Below are 14,983 nucleotides of genomic sequence, written 5' to 3' on the forward strand. Positions count from 1 at the left end.
ACAGGGACTGCGGGGACAGGGGCTGCGGGGCCACAGCTGTGACGACAGGGGTGCAGGTCCCGTGTGCCAGGCGGGCACGGCGGGTGCACACTGGGCCGAGACCCTCACACAGCCCCGGCGGGAGCGCAGCGCTCTGTGCCCCCCCCCGCCCAGCACGGCCCGACCCCGGGGGGCGGGGGGAGTCCCGGGCCCGCCCCGGGGCGGGGCGCGGGTGGCGGGGACATGGCGGCGCGCGGGTGGCGGCCGTTGGCGGCGGCGATTGCTGCGGCACGTCCCGGCGGGGGCGGCCCTGGGGCTGCACCGGCACCGGCACCGGCACCGGCCGCCCCCACCGCGGCCGCGCTCTACGTGCACGTGAGCGGGGGACCGCGAGCTTGCACACGTGGGGGTGCACGGGGACCCCGGCGCTTGCACTCATGGGGACACGTGCCCGGTCGGGGGCTTGCAGACGTGGGAAGGTGCACGTGGGATGGCGGGGCTTGTACACGTGTGGGGGGCGGGGTTTGCACACATGTGGGTGCACATGGGGCTCGGGGGCTTGCACACACTGTGGGGGGTGAATGTGGGACCTTGGGGCTTGCACACGTAGGGGGGCATGCAGGACCCTGGGGCTTGCGTGCTTCGGGGGGGTGTCCCAGCCTTGCACGCTCATGGGGCACACACAGGGCTCCCCTGCCACGCGCGTGTGGGGCGCTGAGGGGGTTCCCAAGCCATGCACATGAAGGGCAGCACCCATGAGTCACACCCCTTGTGCGAGTGGGACAGGTGGGGAGTGCTGGGGCCCACCCAGGGGGCTGGGGGCTGGGGCTGTCCCCCGAGTCGGGTGGGTGCCCAGGGGTGGGGTCACAGCCACCGCCACAGCACCCCATGCCCGCAGTGGCCCTACTGCCGCAAGCGCTGCTCCTACTGCAACTTCAACAAGTACGTGGTGCCGGCTGTGGATGAGGCGGCCGTGCGTGCCTGCCTGGTGCGGGAGGCGCGCACCTTGCTCTGCCTCAGCCAGGTGCAGAGGTGGGTGCATGGGGGGCTCCGGGGGGTGTGGGGCCCTTTGGTGCCCACCCACATCTTCCCTGCTGTCACCCTACAGTGTCACCTCTGTCTTCTTTGGTGGGGGCACCCCCAGCCTGGCCAGCCCCAGCACCATTGCGGCGGTGCTGGAGGCCGTGGCGGGGGCTGCCCACCTCCCTGCTGGTGCCGAGGTCACGCTGGAGGCCAACCCCAGCTCCACCAGCATACAGCGCCTGGCTGGCTTCAGGGCAGCCGGTGTCAACCGCCTCTCCGTTGGCGTCCAGGTGAGAGGGGCTCTCCCTCATTCTGTCCCCCACACCCCCCCATGTCCCCTGCTGCCACTGTGCTCCCTCCACAGTCGCTGGATGATGCTGAGCTGCAGCTGCTGGGCCGGGAGCACACGGCGGTGGAGGCGCGGGGGGCCGTGGAGGCAGCATGGGGGCTCTTCCCTGGCCGAACCTCCCTCGACCTCCTCTTTGGGCTGCCGGGGCAGAGCCGGGATGCCTGGGCCCAGGGGCTGGAGGCAGCGCTGGGGCTCTGCGACGACCACATCTCCCTGTACCAGCTGACGCTGGAGCAGGGCACAGCACTGGCAGCACAGGTCTGGGGGGGAGCCCTGCCCATGCCCCCCCAGGACCTCCTGGCTGACATGTACCTGACAGCCCGTGCCATGCTGGTGGCCGCTGGCTTCCGGCACTATGAGGTCTCCAATTTTGCAAGGAAGGTGGGTGTCCCCCCATACCATGCCCCACTGTGCCATGCCACCCCCCACAGCAGGCTCAGCCCCCCCTCACCCCATGCAATGCTCCCCCCCCAGGGCGCCCTCAGCACCCACAACCTCTCATACTGGCGGGCTGAGCAGTACATCGGCGTGGGACCGGGTAAGCTGGGGTGACAGGGGGCTGGTGGGGGGGCATGCATGGCCCTGTGTGCCCCCTGAACTCTGTTGTGCCCCGCTGCTGTTGCAGGGGCACACGGGCGGTTTGTGCCGTGGGGTGAGGGTGGCTGCAGCCGGGAGGCCCGTGTCCAGACACTGGAGCCTGGCGCCTGGATGCGGGAGGTGCAGAGCCAGGGGCATGGCACCAGGAGGCGGGTGGTGCTGAGCCCCCTGGAGCAGTGAGTATCGGGGTGCCCCCCTCCCCCTGCCACCTCCCCTGCGTGCTGCCCTGCAGCTCTCCGTGTGCCCGCAGGCTGGAGGAGGTGCTCGCCCTGGGACTGCGCACAGACGAGGGCATCACGCACGAGGTGAGGAGCCAGCCTGGCGACACCCGGCACTCTAACAGCCATCGCTAAGGTCACACTTCACCCTGTGCCCACAGCGCTGGGGGCAGTTCTCCCCCCACCTCAGCCTGCAGGCCGCGTTCGGGGCGCCGGGGGAGGCGAGGGCGCTGCAGGAGCAGGGCTGGCTGGTCCTGGATGGCGGGTGAGTCCCGGGGTGCCGTGGCGGCTGGGGGTCCCGTCCAGCACCGGGGCTCAGCCGCCGCTTTGTCCCCAGCGGCCTGCGGTGCACGTGGGAGGGCCTGGCCCTGCTGGACTCGCTGCTGCCCGACCTGCTCTGCCAGCTGCAGCACCGCTGGGCCCCGGGAGCCGCGCCCGGCGGCGGCAGCGGGGCCCCGAGGAGGAGCCCGACGGGGGACGGCGCCGCGGGGCCCAGAGGGGTCGCGGAGGTTGTCAGCGGCGGCGGTGGAGAATAAAGTGCGAGAGCTGGGGGGGGTGGAGAATAAAGTGCGAGTGCGTGGCGGGGGGCCCTCCACGGCCTCAGCCGCCCGGTCCAGGCCGCTGCCGCCCTGCGCATGCGCGGGGCTCGGCCGTAGCGGGGCGGGCGGCGGGGGTGCCTCTCCTCTCTCCGGAAGTGGTGCCATAGGGCGGCGGCGGGATGCGCCTCTCTAGGCGGCGCGGGCGGCTTCTCGGTGGTGCGCGGACGGGGTTGCCATGGCGCCCGGGCGCGGAGCCGGCCGGCGGGATGCAGCGGCGGTGCTGGGGGGCCAGCGGGACCCCCGGCCCGGCTCCCCCCCGGGTACGGCCCCTCGCCGGGCGCGGCGGCGGCGGGGCCCCGGGCCTGGCTTGTCCCCTCAGCTTAGACGGGGCCTCGCTCTCACGGCCTGGGGATCCCGCCGCTCCCGAGCCGGCCATCGGCGCCGCCACCGACAGCCCTTTCCCGGCGCAGCGCCCCCCCTTTTGTTATTTTATTATTTTATTAACCTGGAAGGGGTCCACGCGTGTCAAGGAGCCAGTCTCAGCTGGAGGGGCTTGCAGGTTAAGGGGAGAAAGACCCCCGCGGTGGGGCTGCCCCAGCTGCGGCCTTGCCCCACTGCGGCCTGTCCCCCGCTCTGCAGGGGTTTGCTGTTTTAACAGCTATTTGGGAAAATGGCTGTAGGAGCCTCTGGAATCCCGATGGATTGCTCTCCGGGTTGTGCTTCGTGAACGTCGTGCAGCTCTGCCGGGGAGCTGTGTGCTTGCACTTGCAGCCGGAGTAGAAACTTTCCAGGAATTTGCTCTACCTGCGGGAAGCAGGGGCTGTATTTATCTCATCCGTTCTCTCTCATCGAGAATAAAGCGTGAGACTGTTGAAACCTAGTGACCTACTTTGGTCCTCGTAGCTTCTGAGAGTTTCATTTTCCAATAACAAGAGATGCTGAATTTAATTGCTCTGTGCAACCTTAAAAAAAACACCCAAAACATAGTTCAGCTGGAAATTAATAACCAGGCTGAAAGAGGAAGATGGGGTTTCCTTGGGAGACTGAAGAGGAGGTCTCTTCATCTCTTTTTTCAGACAAGAAGGAAAAGGCATGTGAGCTGTCCTCCTCAACAATTGCAGAAGAGCCTGAGCCTGTTTCGTGTGTTCTGCAAGGAGATGACATCCAGGCGCTTGCAATTAAGATGGAGGACCTGGAGAAAGTATGTATTTTTACCGACAGCAGCAGCTACCTTAACTGACACCCTCCTTTCATGTTGTGTGTTTAATGGGGGGTTGCTGTCCATTTACTCAAACCAAAACCCGCTCTTGGAGTTCAGCTCTCATTCTGTTTTGTCTGTCCTGCTTTTTATGACTTGTCAGATCAGCAGGTTCAGTTGCTAAAAGTAAAGGATTATTGATCCTTACACAGTCTTTTCAAATGGAAGAATAAGTCGTCTGCCTCTTCAAAATTATGTTTCCAACTTTCTGTTCTAATAAGACACGTAAGTTGTTTAGTAACTATAGCGGTGTCCCTTCCAAAACTCAGGTCAAACTATGTGAGCGGAGGCATTTGACACCAAGTGACAGCAGAAAACTATTGGGAAAATGATTTGAACCTCTTCTTTTCCCTGCCCCAGTTATAAAGCAGAGTCCAGAAGAGTCAGACAGTAACTAAGCTGGTATCTCTGTGGTCGTGTAACATGACTCTTAGGGGAGGAACAGCCTGTACTGATACGACTTCTCTGTGTATCCTAGAAGGATGAGAAGGAATGAAGGTGAATCAGTATGTACCTAATTGCATTGTGACTGTTTATTTTTTAAAGCTCCATGCTCCACACCTTCCCCATGATGCTGGAAGAACGCCAGTTAGGAAGAAATACCTCGTTCGAAAATACCGACCCAAGGAAACAAAGAAGGTGGCACATTTTCTCGTAGCATATCCTGCTTTCCCAAAGGCACCCAGGGAACCACTGACCTTTTCTGGTAGGGTTCAACTTCACATCCTGTCTTGGGGTTTTGGTTTTGCAAAGGCTAGCTTCAGTGACCTGGCTCTGGGTTGGTTTTTTGTGTTGTAGGACCAGGACTGTTTGGTGATGGCTGCAAAGAGATTCTCCCCCATCACATTTTGGGAAGTCTCCAGGAGTTCAGGATGGAAGCCTTGGCCAGGGGAAACACTCAGGTTGGTTTGTAAAGTTACTAAAATGCTGCTGTGCAGCACTTTTCTAGAGATGGAGTGCAGTGCCTTTCAGTGCTTTTTGGCACCTATCAGGAACAGGTCAGGCCTGAGGTGTGGTCTTCCCAGCCTGTCATACTCTGTGGGGAGGGCTTGCCTCCAGACAAACTGCACCAGCAGGTTTTGAAGTTCTGTGTGCAGGACGAGGTCATGGAGGGAACAATTACAAAGGCTTCCTCTTCCAGATGTGCTTCTGCTGATTGCGTCAGGCTTGTAAGAGAAGAGCTGGTGTTGCAGCAACACGGTTGCTGGAGTCTATTCAGATAAATCCTTCCATTGTTTCTGAGTGTAGTCCTAGTGACCTGGTTTTTTTGTTTGAGTGATAAAGTACTGTCAATCTGAAGAATTCTTTTCTCCTCCCTTCTCCTGTTCTCATTGTAGTAGCCATGTGTGCATGAAGAGGTTAAATTCGTTTTTCCTTTCTCTTCAGATAGCAGATTTTATTGAGGTTTCTTGTCCAGCTGTTACTGCGGCAGCTTTAAAAGAGGAACATGGAGGAGAGAAGAAGAAAAAGGTTCATCAGAACCCACTAGCAAAGCACAGAGCTCTCCAGAACTGGCACCATAATATGGCAATCAGGAAAAAGCAGGAGCGATACCTAGGAGGTGAGAGAAGCTGAGGCCTGTGAAATTTTGTGTACAGATGGGGGAGTTTGATGGCACCACAACAAACTGTAATGATCCTAGCTGACAGGGGTTAATCCTGTTGCCATTGCAGTCTAATTCCATGTTCTCAGAGCTCCTCATGCTCTGGTGCTAGTGGCCATGGGTGCTGTGGGGAGGTTCTGATTGGGGAAAGGACAGTGGATTTGGTGAGGGACAGTGAAAGGGGGGGTTACTCGTGAACAATAGTAGTGGTAAAGGTGTGCCCAGAAGAAGTGCAGCACCAATGATTTGATGTTTCTCTACAGAAATTCTTCAGAGGCCAGAGAATGAATTGCTGATGAGCGTCTCAGAGGATTACAGGCAAATCCAGGAAGAACGTGACCTCATTGACCGGAGTCTCCCTGCCCTGTTTCCTGGAAAGGTGAGCGCCCAACTTCCTTTGCATCCCGATTGCTCTGTTCTTGTGAAAGAGCTAAGACACTGTTATTATGAGTAATGTCTCTGAAGACCTATAATTATTTATCAAAGCCACTCTGCGTCCTTCAGCCTAGTGTGCAAGCAGAGCTTTCAGTGACTTAAAAAACTTGAACTGTGCTATCTGTATGAGTCAGATGGAAGTGGTGGTGTGCTTTGGCTAATTGCTAACGAACTGCTGTACATGGGCAAGTGCCATTTCTTGATTCTCACCAAAAGCTGTCATGCACTGGGGAGTGGCATGGGGACATGCTGCACTTGCTCTTTCCAGGGACAGAAAGATCCGATAGCTTCAGGCTTGAATTTTCGTGATTACACGCAGAAAGGGGTATGAGTAAGTTAGGAGGAATATGAGAATATCCTATGTTAAAATTATTTTTTTACTTTTATAGCACTATAAAAGAATTTTCATTTGTGTGAGGTGTTATTTTAATATTGTTCAACCTTCATGTAGTGCTAGACATAAGAAAGTTTTTTTGTCTCTGGCAGCAGCTTGATAGAAATCTTGGCTTGCTCTGCAGAAAGTGATAATTTATAGACTTTCAAAATGTTTGTATAAGCAGAGTTAGACTCCTTCTTCTTTTGAGCTTCTAGTCCCTGTGAAAATAGCAGGCAGTCGTGTGCCTCAGAAAGTGTCAGTGGAAGCCTTGTTTTCTGCCCTAGGGCTATCGAAGAGGAAGCGAGTTCTGGAGCCAGCCTGAGCGTATTGGAGATGAATTTACTGGTGTGACAATGACACTGACTCAGACAGAACGTGGCCACCCAGAGCCAGTCACTCGTGTGGGGAAACCCCACACTGTCCGGATGGAAACGAGTAAGGGAACGGTGCAGAGGTGATCCCACAGAAATGGGGTATGAGTGTGGAGGGAGCAGCAGAATGAAACTGTGACTCCTGCAAGTACAGAAGCTCACATTATAGTTGTCCCTTCTGATCAGTGCAGTGCAAGCTACTTCCCAGTTAATCTGTTGGGTCTCCACTTTAAAACAGGCCAAAGTCTGGCAGAGAATGAAATTAATAGGCCTGCAGGTGTGTAGTCAGTGAGCACTTATGTGGGTATTTCCACAGGTCTGAAGCCTCCAAAGACGATCCCTTTCCGTTTAACCTGGGATAAGAGTCTTTTCCTGAAACATCGACGGCAGGAGCTAAAATCTGTCCTAGAGGAGCTAGATGTTTATAAGCCGGTAAGACCAGAGGAGTAAGGACATTCTTTGCATCTCTCATCTCTTGTCAGTAACTTTATGTAGAGTAACATAAAATTGCCAAGAACCAGATCTGAAAAAGCATTAGGAATTTAAAACTTTGCCCCACAGTACTTTTCTTGCAAGTTCCCACATTTCCAAAGGATCACGCCCATGAAATTGTTGTCTGGCCTCCGTAAGTGTTCGTGGAGTGGTCTAGTAACCTCAGAACAGGACCCCAAACCAGCAGCATGCAGTTGCCAAACCTAGGCAATAAAGAACCTCTGCCAAATACTGGTGAAGGACTTTGCTTTAGTGCCTCAGGGTAGAAAGAAGACACCTTTACCCATGTAGATGATATGCATCTGAAATAACCTCCTGAAGGCAGGTGCAGGTGGCCCCTCCTCTTAGAAACTGAACAAACCTCACCTTTCTTTCTGAAGGCTGGCTCTGGGGGTGAGAAATGTGTGTGAAAGAGACTTTTCCCATCTATGCATCATTTGCAGTGGGGAATGCAGTCATCTAGGATTCTTGGGAAACCCAGAACTGATTCCTTCCTGTGTCTCTTGAACATTCATGGGATACCTCTAAAAACCTTTGTAGGAGCAAGATATTTCAGCTTCACTGTACTTGACTCGGTACATTTGCCTGGTATTTTAACTACTTTTCTATGCAAAAAGAGAAACTGTGTCGGTCATTTTTCTCTGTGTCCAGGATTTGGATGGACTGGAGGTGATCGGTAAAGGGCAGCCTTTCACATCTGTCTCAACAGAGCCTTTCCCATGTTCCACCACTTCTGAAGAGTCTGAGACCCTGTAAGTTTTACTTCATGGCAGAAATAAAGAATTTTGGGTATGCACCACCAGTCTATAAGGGTATCCTTAGTCATTCTCCTCCAGAATGGAGAGGAGTCTCTACTGGGGCACAATAAAAGGCATATTCTAATATTCCCCAGATCTAGGAATGAAGCAGTTCCTTTGTGGCTTAAGGCCTTGTGCCTAAGGAGCAAGAATCAGAAGGGGTTTTTTTGAGGACCTTCCTCCAGTCTTCCCTCTGCGTGGCTCCAGAGCTTACATCAGGCAGGGTGGGAGTTCTGCTCTAAATTACCTTCATCTGGTCATCTCTTTCCAGCCTTCCACTTCCATCATTAATTTGCCTTTTTGTCCTGTCCATCTGTAATGGGCATGACCTGAGGGCCTGTCCTCCTTATTCAGTCAGGTACCCTCAGCCTTCTTTAGGCAGATATGGTTCCTTAATATTCTGGCTGTCCAGTCCTCCATGATGGTGACAAGTAGCTAGCTGGAATTTACCACATCTGCTGGGCTGTGTCCCTGGAGAGATGGCTATGTGGAAAAGCATTAGCTGGGATTATTTATTATAACGTCTTGTCAATCCCCCCCTGGTTCTCCCCTCTCTGAACGTGGGTATCACTCCACAAAAACGCTGGCTCTTGTTTTCTTTAGCAGTGATCCCTTGAGGGACTACCCCGACGTGGTTCCAGAAGCAGTACGGGGTCCATCTTTACAGTTCTGCGGCCAGCCTGCTCGTTGGATCAACTGCACCGCTTCTTGCAGGGTAGCTGTGCTTTTTTTATTGTTTAGTCAAGCTAAGCGTACTCGAGTTCCCAAGTCGCAGCTGTACAATGACTGTCACTCCCAGGCCAAAGAATGGTGGATTTATTCGGAGCATAATAGAGCATCCCTGTGTTTGCTCCAGAGAAATCTAGAAACAGAAGGGGTTGCTCTGTCTGTGGTGTGAAGCTCGGATTCCCAGGCGCTCTCTGTATAATGGCCACTTTATTGGACCTGCCTTACAAGTTCTCCTACCAAGGCTCAACCCCTTATCTGTGGCACGACTTCAGGCAAAATAAACCCTGCCAGACAGAGTAGAAGTTGTTACCTTTGTCTTTTTCCTCTTCCTTGTAGGATGAAATTGGCATTGCTGCCCGGCTCACCTTTGAGACCCTGGCTGGTGAGAAAGCTGAAAGCTCCCTGACAGTGAGCAATGATGGCACAGCTGCCATCTGGTATAACTGGATGAGGCTTCCCCAGCAGATTCCTTCCAGAGAAACCAAGGGGAAGAGGATGCAGTGCTTTTACTTTGATACCAGACCAGGTATGAGCGCTGCTGATCTCCAGGGCCTTTGTGCAGACACCAGAGAGCACGTATTCCGGAGTTATCTGAGATGTGGAGTCTGACTAATAGCAGAGCGAGCCTGTTGGGTGATTCTCCTTAGGAAGCCACCCTGGGTGTCAGAGCTGACTCACACTAAAAGAGATGTGTGAGGCAGATCCCTCTCATGGGACTCAAAGGAACGGAGGTTGCTCCTACTCTGTTAAATGGGTGGAATATTGAGAAGTTAATCGCTTTCTGATGGCCAACTGGGCATAATCTGCCAGAGAGGGTACTGAGCTTGCTATAAAAGAGGCGTGCAGTGGAACTAGCACCCATTCAGTAACATGGCGACTGGGAGTAAATCTGGAAGGAGAAAAATGGATGAAGTCTGGCAGCCAGCTAAGCTGTGGGGAGAGTCTCGTACAGAGATAAGGACATTCAGGGTGGGGTTGGAAAAGGGTCAAGTTAACCAGGTGGCTTCCTGCAGACCAATGCATTTTTCTGTCTTATTTCAGGTGTAATTTTGCCTGGAGAAACTAGGAAGTTTTTCTTTCTTTTCAAGTCAGAGGTAGCAGGCATTTTCAGCGAGTCCTGGGAATTTAGGACACATCCTCTATTATTAGGAGGAGCTCTGCTGCAGGTGACCCTTTGGGGAATTGCTGTGTATGAGGATAAATTGGCTGACCTCCGAGAGAAACTGGAGGTAACCAAGCATGTAACTGAGTAACTGTGAGCTTTGAACTTAATATGCAAACAGAGGATAAGGGTAGGAGTGGATGACGTGGTAGTTTTATTGCTATACAGTTAGGGCTGAGAGCGAGATGATTATTTATTTACAGAAGATCTGTACATACTTGAGCAGGTTTGCTTAATAAAATGTAAGAACTCTGCAGTCTATTGTAATGTTGTTAATAAAGACATGATTGTGTCTCCTAAACTGTTCACGCTGCTCCTTTTAAAGAATGAATTTGCAGTTGGTAATGAATTTCATTAGTTAGTGGGGATGGGATTATGTGGCGTACACTATACAATTATAAATTGAAAATTACACTGTGCTTTGAAGAGTGTCATTTGGAAGAAGATTTGTAGGGTTCATTTGAAAAGCTGTTTTAAGTATTGCTCTGCTTACTGGGGTTTGCAGTTATTCTTGTCGTTTTAACCCTATATAACGTATGCACGCGGTTACTAGTGTGGCTGTGACTGTGTTTGTGTGTCTGTGTATGGAATGGGGACTCACTCATGTTGTTCTTGTCGTGGTGCCCCAGAGCGACCTGGCTGCTCGAGAAGGTGCTGCTATAGTAGAAGAGAGTCTGAAGGAACTTCTTGCCCACATTCGGACCCCGGAGCGCACTCCATCTCCTGTGGGTGCCTGTGTCACAGAGGAAGAGTTGTTCCACTGGAAGAATCCTGAGGTGAGTTTTGCTATTTGATGGGCTACACAACTGAAAGAGCAGGGAGGAAAGGTGCACGGGGCTGGTGCATCCCAGGGTTTTTCTGGGGTCTGGCACATTCTGCCATGGCGGCTTCAGCAGTTAGGTTTAGAGAGGAAAGGCGTAGTTGATTTCACTGTTTACCTTTTCCGTTATCACAGTTGCATTATCAGCATCGAGTGGTAAAGCAGCTGCAGGAACTATGGAGACAGCACGTGACTGTTCCCTCAGCCTTTGAGGAGAAAGTGCCCTTGGGCCGGAGGAGCACTGCAGAGGACGTGCAGTACCAGGAGAGTACCTCCGAGGCTCTCCCTGCTCACCGCAGCACCGCAAAGGTCCCAGGTTGGAAGAAAACAGGAGAGCAGGCTCAGAGTCAAATGCCGAGCATGGAGGAGGAGGAACCAGGCCCCTTGGAGTGGAACCTTTCCTTTGGGGACTTCAAGCAGGTGGTCACCCCAGTTCTCGCTAGCGCTATGATGAGTTGATGACGGTTTTGTTTCCCTACAAATAGCCTGGCCTACCCCAGTGTGAGCCCACCCAAAGGTCTGCTTCCAACGTGCTGTGAGTTAGTGATGATTTATGATGCGTGTTGCAGAAAAGCACTTCAGCTCTGCTGCCCACACCCTCAGTGCTCTTGTAAAGAGATTCCCAGGAGAGACTTTGAGGGCTGTTGTGTGAAGAAGAAAAGAGAACCAGACAACGTAATAGATATTTTAAGCTCTTTCCCCATTAGCTTTCTGTCATCCCAGCACTGAATGCGGGGGGCAGGCTAATCCTGCAGCCTCCTGTGGCTTCCCCAAGGGCTCCTCTGCTTGGAGAGTCCTTCCTATTCATTAGAGCACTAAGAGGGCACTCGTAACAGGCTGCGGATGAAGTACAGACCTCCCTAGATTAAAGCAAGAGTGGTTTGGATTCTGTCAGCAGTTTTTCTGTAGTGCTCTCTTGGAAATCTCTGTGCTGCTTTTACAACTAATCCATACTTTGGGGCCTTCTAGCTCACTTCCAGCACACCTGTGAAGTTGCAAAGGGACTTACTGTCAGTCTAGTTGGGGAGGTCTGGGATTACTCCCCAGATCTTGGGTCGTGTGTGTGCACCTTGGCCAAATCCCAGCAGTATAGGAAGCCACATCTGGGTCTGTATGTGCCCAGTGACCCTGTGTTTTCTCTCACATCAGGCTATAAAGTCAATCCCTGAGGAGGAGCAGCGAGAAGAAGCACTAACCCAGCTCAATAAGGCAGCACTGGAGCTGTGTGTTGAACAGAGGCCAACTCAATCCAACATTTTATATCAAACCTGGTGTGTTGCTTTTGCAAACTGAAGCTTGTAAATGCATCGTGTGATCAACAGCCTTAGCAAGCTCTGTTGCAAGTGTTGTGATTCAGAGTGCAGATAATTATATGAGGTCTAGAAGTTGTGTTTACGCTCTGGGTTTTTTTATAGCTTAATTGTAGCAGCTGTCTGGGACCCAAATGCCTTTTTTTTTTTTGGCCTTTTTTTTTTCCTCGAGATAAGTTTAGAATATGAAATTCATGTAATTTTGGGGAGTATACAAGATTATTTCTGGCAAGATTATTCTAGTCTGTATTTATGAAGCCTTTGGATGATTTTCTGTACCCTGTTACTCATAACTGTATCCTCCCTCATACAGTCTCTCTGTTCTTTGCTCAGGCTTTCAGACTGTAAACATATCAACAGTTTCTAGTTGCTTCTAAATTAGAAGGATGCAGGTTCCTGTTGGTAAACACAGAGAGCAGACTGATGCTGATTTACCAACATACCTCATGTTGAAGCGTAGATCTAGCTTCACAGTAATATTTATGGGTCCGTGTGAGCTTATTTATTTGCAAACCATTGAGACTTCAGAGGGTTCTAACACGAGGAAAGTAACGTAACATCCCTCTGCACAGGTATTTAGACGGTGGGTGCTGTTATTGGTTTAGTTGGACAGAGCAGCTCTCAGCTGTGAGGTCCTTCACTCCTGGGCACAGGGTAAAACAAGACGGCAATCGCTGTACTCTCTCCCTTCTGACTCTGATACTTTTCTCAGTCTCCAGCTGTGGCGTGAAACAGTTGATGGTCTGGTGAGTCATTCCCTGAGGCTGAGATCCCTGCTTGGCTTGCCTGAGAAGGATGCCTATGTAGATGTTGTTCCAGGGGAAACAGGTAAATGGTAGTTTTAGTGCAGCAGCTGGTTTCTGTGGACTGTTTGAAATCCAAAAAACATGCTGAATTTCAACTGAAATGGCAATTTCAGCAGTTCCCTCTCAAAGCATTTATAAGAAAATGCATCGGGAAAAAATGGCTGATTGTGTGACACTGATTGTGATCTGTGGTTTGGTGTCATTAAAAAAGCCAGCATACAAATAAGCCTTTTAATTTAGCTAGATGTAGCCATGATTTTCACACAGACTAACCCAGAAAACCCTATCTCACTATTAGGTGTTTTACAGGCTTGTTCTGATAGGTGTCTGAGATGTGTTCGTTCCTTATTTAAACAAAGTACGCTTCAAGGTATTGTTTTTCAGTGCAGTACAGCTCAGATTAACAAAAAGAGGAAAATACTTTGCAAAGGTAATATACTTCCGCTGCGTGAGTGCACTGGGCTTGTCTTTCTGGATGTGAAAATGCTGCCTTTGAGTAATTGAAATTCTTTCTTTTGTAGTGGAAGTAAAACAGTCTATAAAAGGAGGAAAGGAAGACAGAATAACCACTAGGAAAGAAGAGAGAAGATCATTTGGTGTTAAGGAAAAAGAAGGCAAAAAAAGAACTACAAAGACAGCAGGGAAAGAGAAAGAGGTATGTGTTGGGATGCCTTTTGAAACCTAAGTACTGGGGACAGTGGGATCCATTCTGAGGCTCTGTATCCTGAGTTTGAGCCAATCCAGTGAAAGAGGTGCTGCTTCTGGGATCTGGTGTTACATCTTGCAACAGTCTGAAGGGTGTTCTGACCTACGTTGCTTTTTGTGTGGGTGTGTGTGTCTGTCCCTGAATAGGAACGTCCAAGCAGCAGAAAGTTAAAAGTAGAAGATGAGAAAAAGCTGAAATCTCCCACTTCATGGCAGGAGGTGAAAGAGGGAGCCCAGCCCGTGGAAGCTGTAACTACAGATAGAGTAGAATCTCCTCAGGAGCAGGTGGACCGTCTTTCGTTTGGGACATACCAGGAAAAACTTTATATTGAAGTGAGTCTGACCAAAGCTTCTATCTTTGTTTCTTGGTCTTTGCTTGTAAGCTTACATTGAAGCTTAGGTGGAGTGGTAAGAATTTTGTTATACTCACAAACCTGACAAACATAGGTCCATGACTCTATAGCAAGGTTAAGTGTGGAATACAAAGTAAGATGTCCTTTATTCTGGCCTGGAATCTGTTAACATAAATCCAGCCATCACATAGCCACATGCGGGATTTCTATCTGGGATGTCTTTGGCATGCTTGCAGACTCTTGAGGGATCAGCAGAATTAATTGTATCTCTGATAATGTTAAACACACTTCATAGCCAGAAAAGTTATTACTAGAGCTAAGCTGTGTTAGCAGGCAAGCACTTTATGTGGTTGTGTGTGTGCCCAGACATTAATGTGCTCCAGCGTGAGAAACCATCTCTCTGCCTGTCAGTCTTGTCATTGTTATTTCTTCATGTATTTTCACTGCAACTATCTTCTGTTAATTTCTGCTGCAGGTTTACGGGCTGCTGGATTCAATGGTGAGCAAAATGGTTTCTTTATTTGAGGAACTAGAGAAAAAAGGTGCTCTAAAGTGGGAGAGTGAAGCCCTTTGTAACTAGAATTAGACTTACTTTCAAAAAATAAATAAATAACCATAATTACATAGATCAAGTGGAGGTGATTCTTTCTGAAGTGATGCAGTGATTATAAATACTGAGCTGCCTCTTTCCTGACATGCTGTGATGCGAGACTATTGCTAGATCATCTGTTACTTCTACAGAGGAATGCTTGCCAGGAAGAGATAAGGCACGAAGTATCACAGCCTCAGAAACCGTTAAGACTAGAAAATACTGGCATTTCTGCTAGGGAAGAAGAATTTAAAAGTGCCAGTCAGCATGAGATATGTCTTGTTCTTCATTTCTCAATTTTTACTTGGCTAGCAGGTGAGTGAGCAGAGTGCTCTTGTACTCGTGAGCCCAAGTACCAGGACAGTAATTTTGAAAAATCCATCCTGTTTTTGATCCTATTCTTGACAGCTTGTCCAGTCTCCTCTTGGGACCTGCCGACAGCAGGCTTCTCTGGGGGATTCTGGATCCCAGT

General features: G+C 51.2%; 2 protein-coding genes across 5 annotated transcripts; both read left to right on the forward strand.

The window, feature by feature from the left end:
• Positions 1 to 77: 77 nt before the first annotated feature.
• RSAD1 (radical S-adenosyl methionine domain containing 1) lies at positions 78 to 2,712 on the forward strand. 3 transcript variants are annotated; one of them, XM_080378307.1, is made up of 9 exons: positions 78 to 354; positions 878 to 1,011; positions 1,088 to 1,292; positions 1,367 to 1,732; positions 1,826 to 1,889; positions 1,977 to 2,124; positions 2,199 to 2,253; positions 2,328 to 2,431; positions 2,504 to 2,712. In XM_080378307.1, the coding sequence occupies exons 1-9, from the start codon at positions 223 to 225 to the stop codon at positions 2,700 to 2,702; spliced, it is 1,407 nt and encodes a 468-aa protein (XP_080234433.1). In that variant the 5' UTR covers positions 78 to 222; the 3' UTR covers positions 2,703 to 2,712. The 3 variants fall into 3 exon arrangements, with proteins under 3 accessions (XP_080234433.1, XP_080234434.1, XP_080234432.1); XM_080378306.1 differs by having other exon boundaries at positions 189 to 1,011; XM_080378308.1 differs by lacking the exons at positions 1,977 to 2,124; positions 2,328 to 2,431 and having other exon boundaries at positions 188 to 1,011.
• MYCBPAP (MYCBP associated protein) lies at positions 2,565 to 14,550 on the forward strand. Of its 2 annotated transcripts, none has more exons than XM_080378189.1 (19): positions 2,565 to 2,703; positions 3,782 to 3,906; positions 4,510 to 4,669; positions 4,762 to 4,865; positions 5,350 to 5,524; positions 5,830 to 5,945; positions 6,662 to 6,812; positions 7,065 to 7,180; positions 7,892 to 7,992; positions 8,641 to 8,752; positions 9,103 to 9,292; positions 9,808 to 9,995; positions 10,558 to 10,704; positions 10,884 to 11,168; positions 11,898 to 12,019; positions 12,771 to 12,886; positions 13,386 to 13,519; positions 13,717 to 13,902; positions 14,398 to 14,550. In XM_080378189.1, exons 2-19 carry the CDS (start codon positions 3,889 to 3,891, stop codon positions 14,500 to 14,502), a joined length of 2,526 nt encoding a protein of 841 aa, XP_080234315.1. In that variant the 5' UTR covers positions 2,565 to 2,703; positions 3,782 to 3,888; the 3' UTR covers positions 14,503 to 14,550. The 2 variants fall into 2 exon arrangements, with proteins under 2 accessions (XP_080234315.1, XP_080234314.1); XM_080378188.1 differs by lacking the exon at positions 2,565 to 2,703 and adding an exon at positions 2,752 to 3,025.
• Positions 14,551 to 14,983: the final 433 nt, after the last annotated feature.

The sequence above is a fragment of the Falco punctatus genome (genome assembly GCF_963210335.1).
Source record: "Falco punctatus genome assembly, chromosome: 1".
NCBI lineage: Eukaryota > Metazoa > Chordata > Aves > Falconiformes > Falconidae > Falco > Falco punctatus.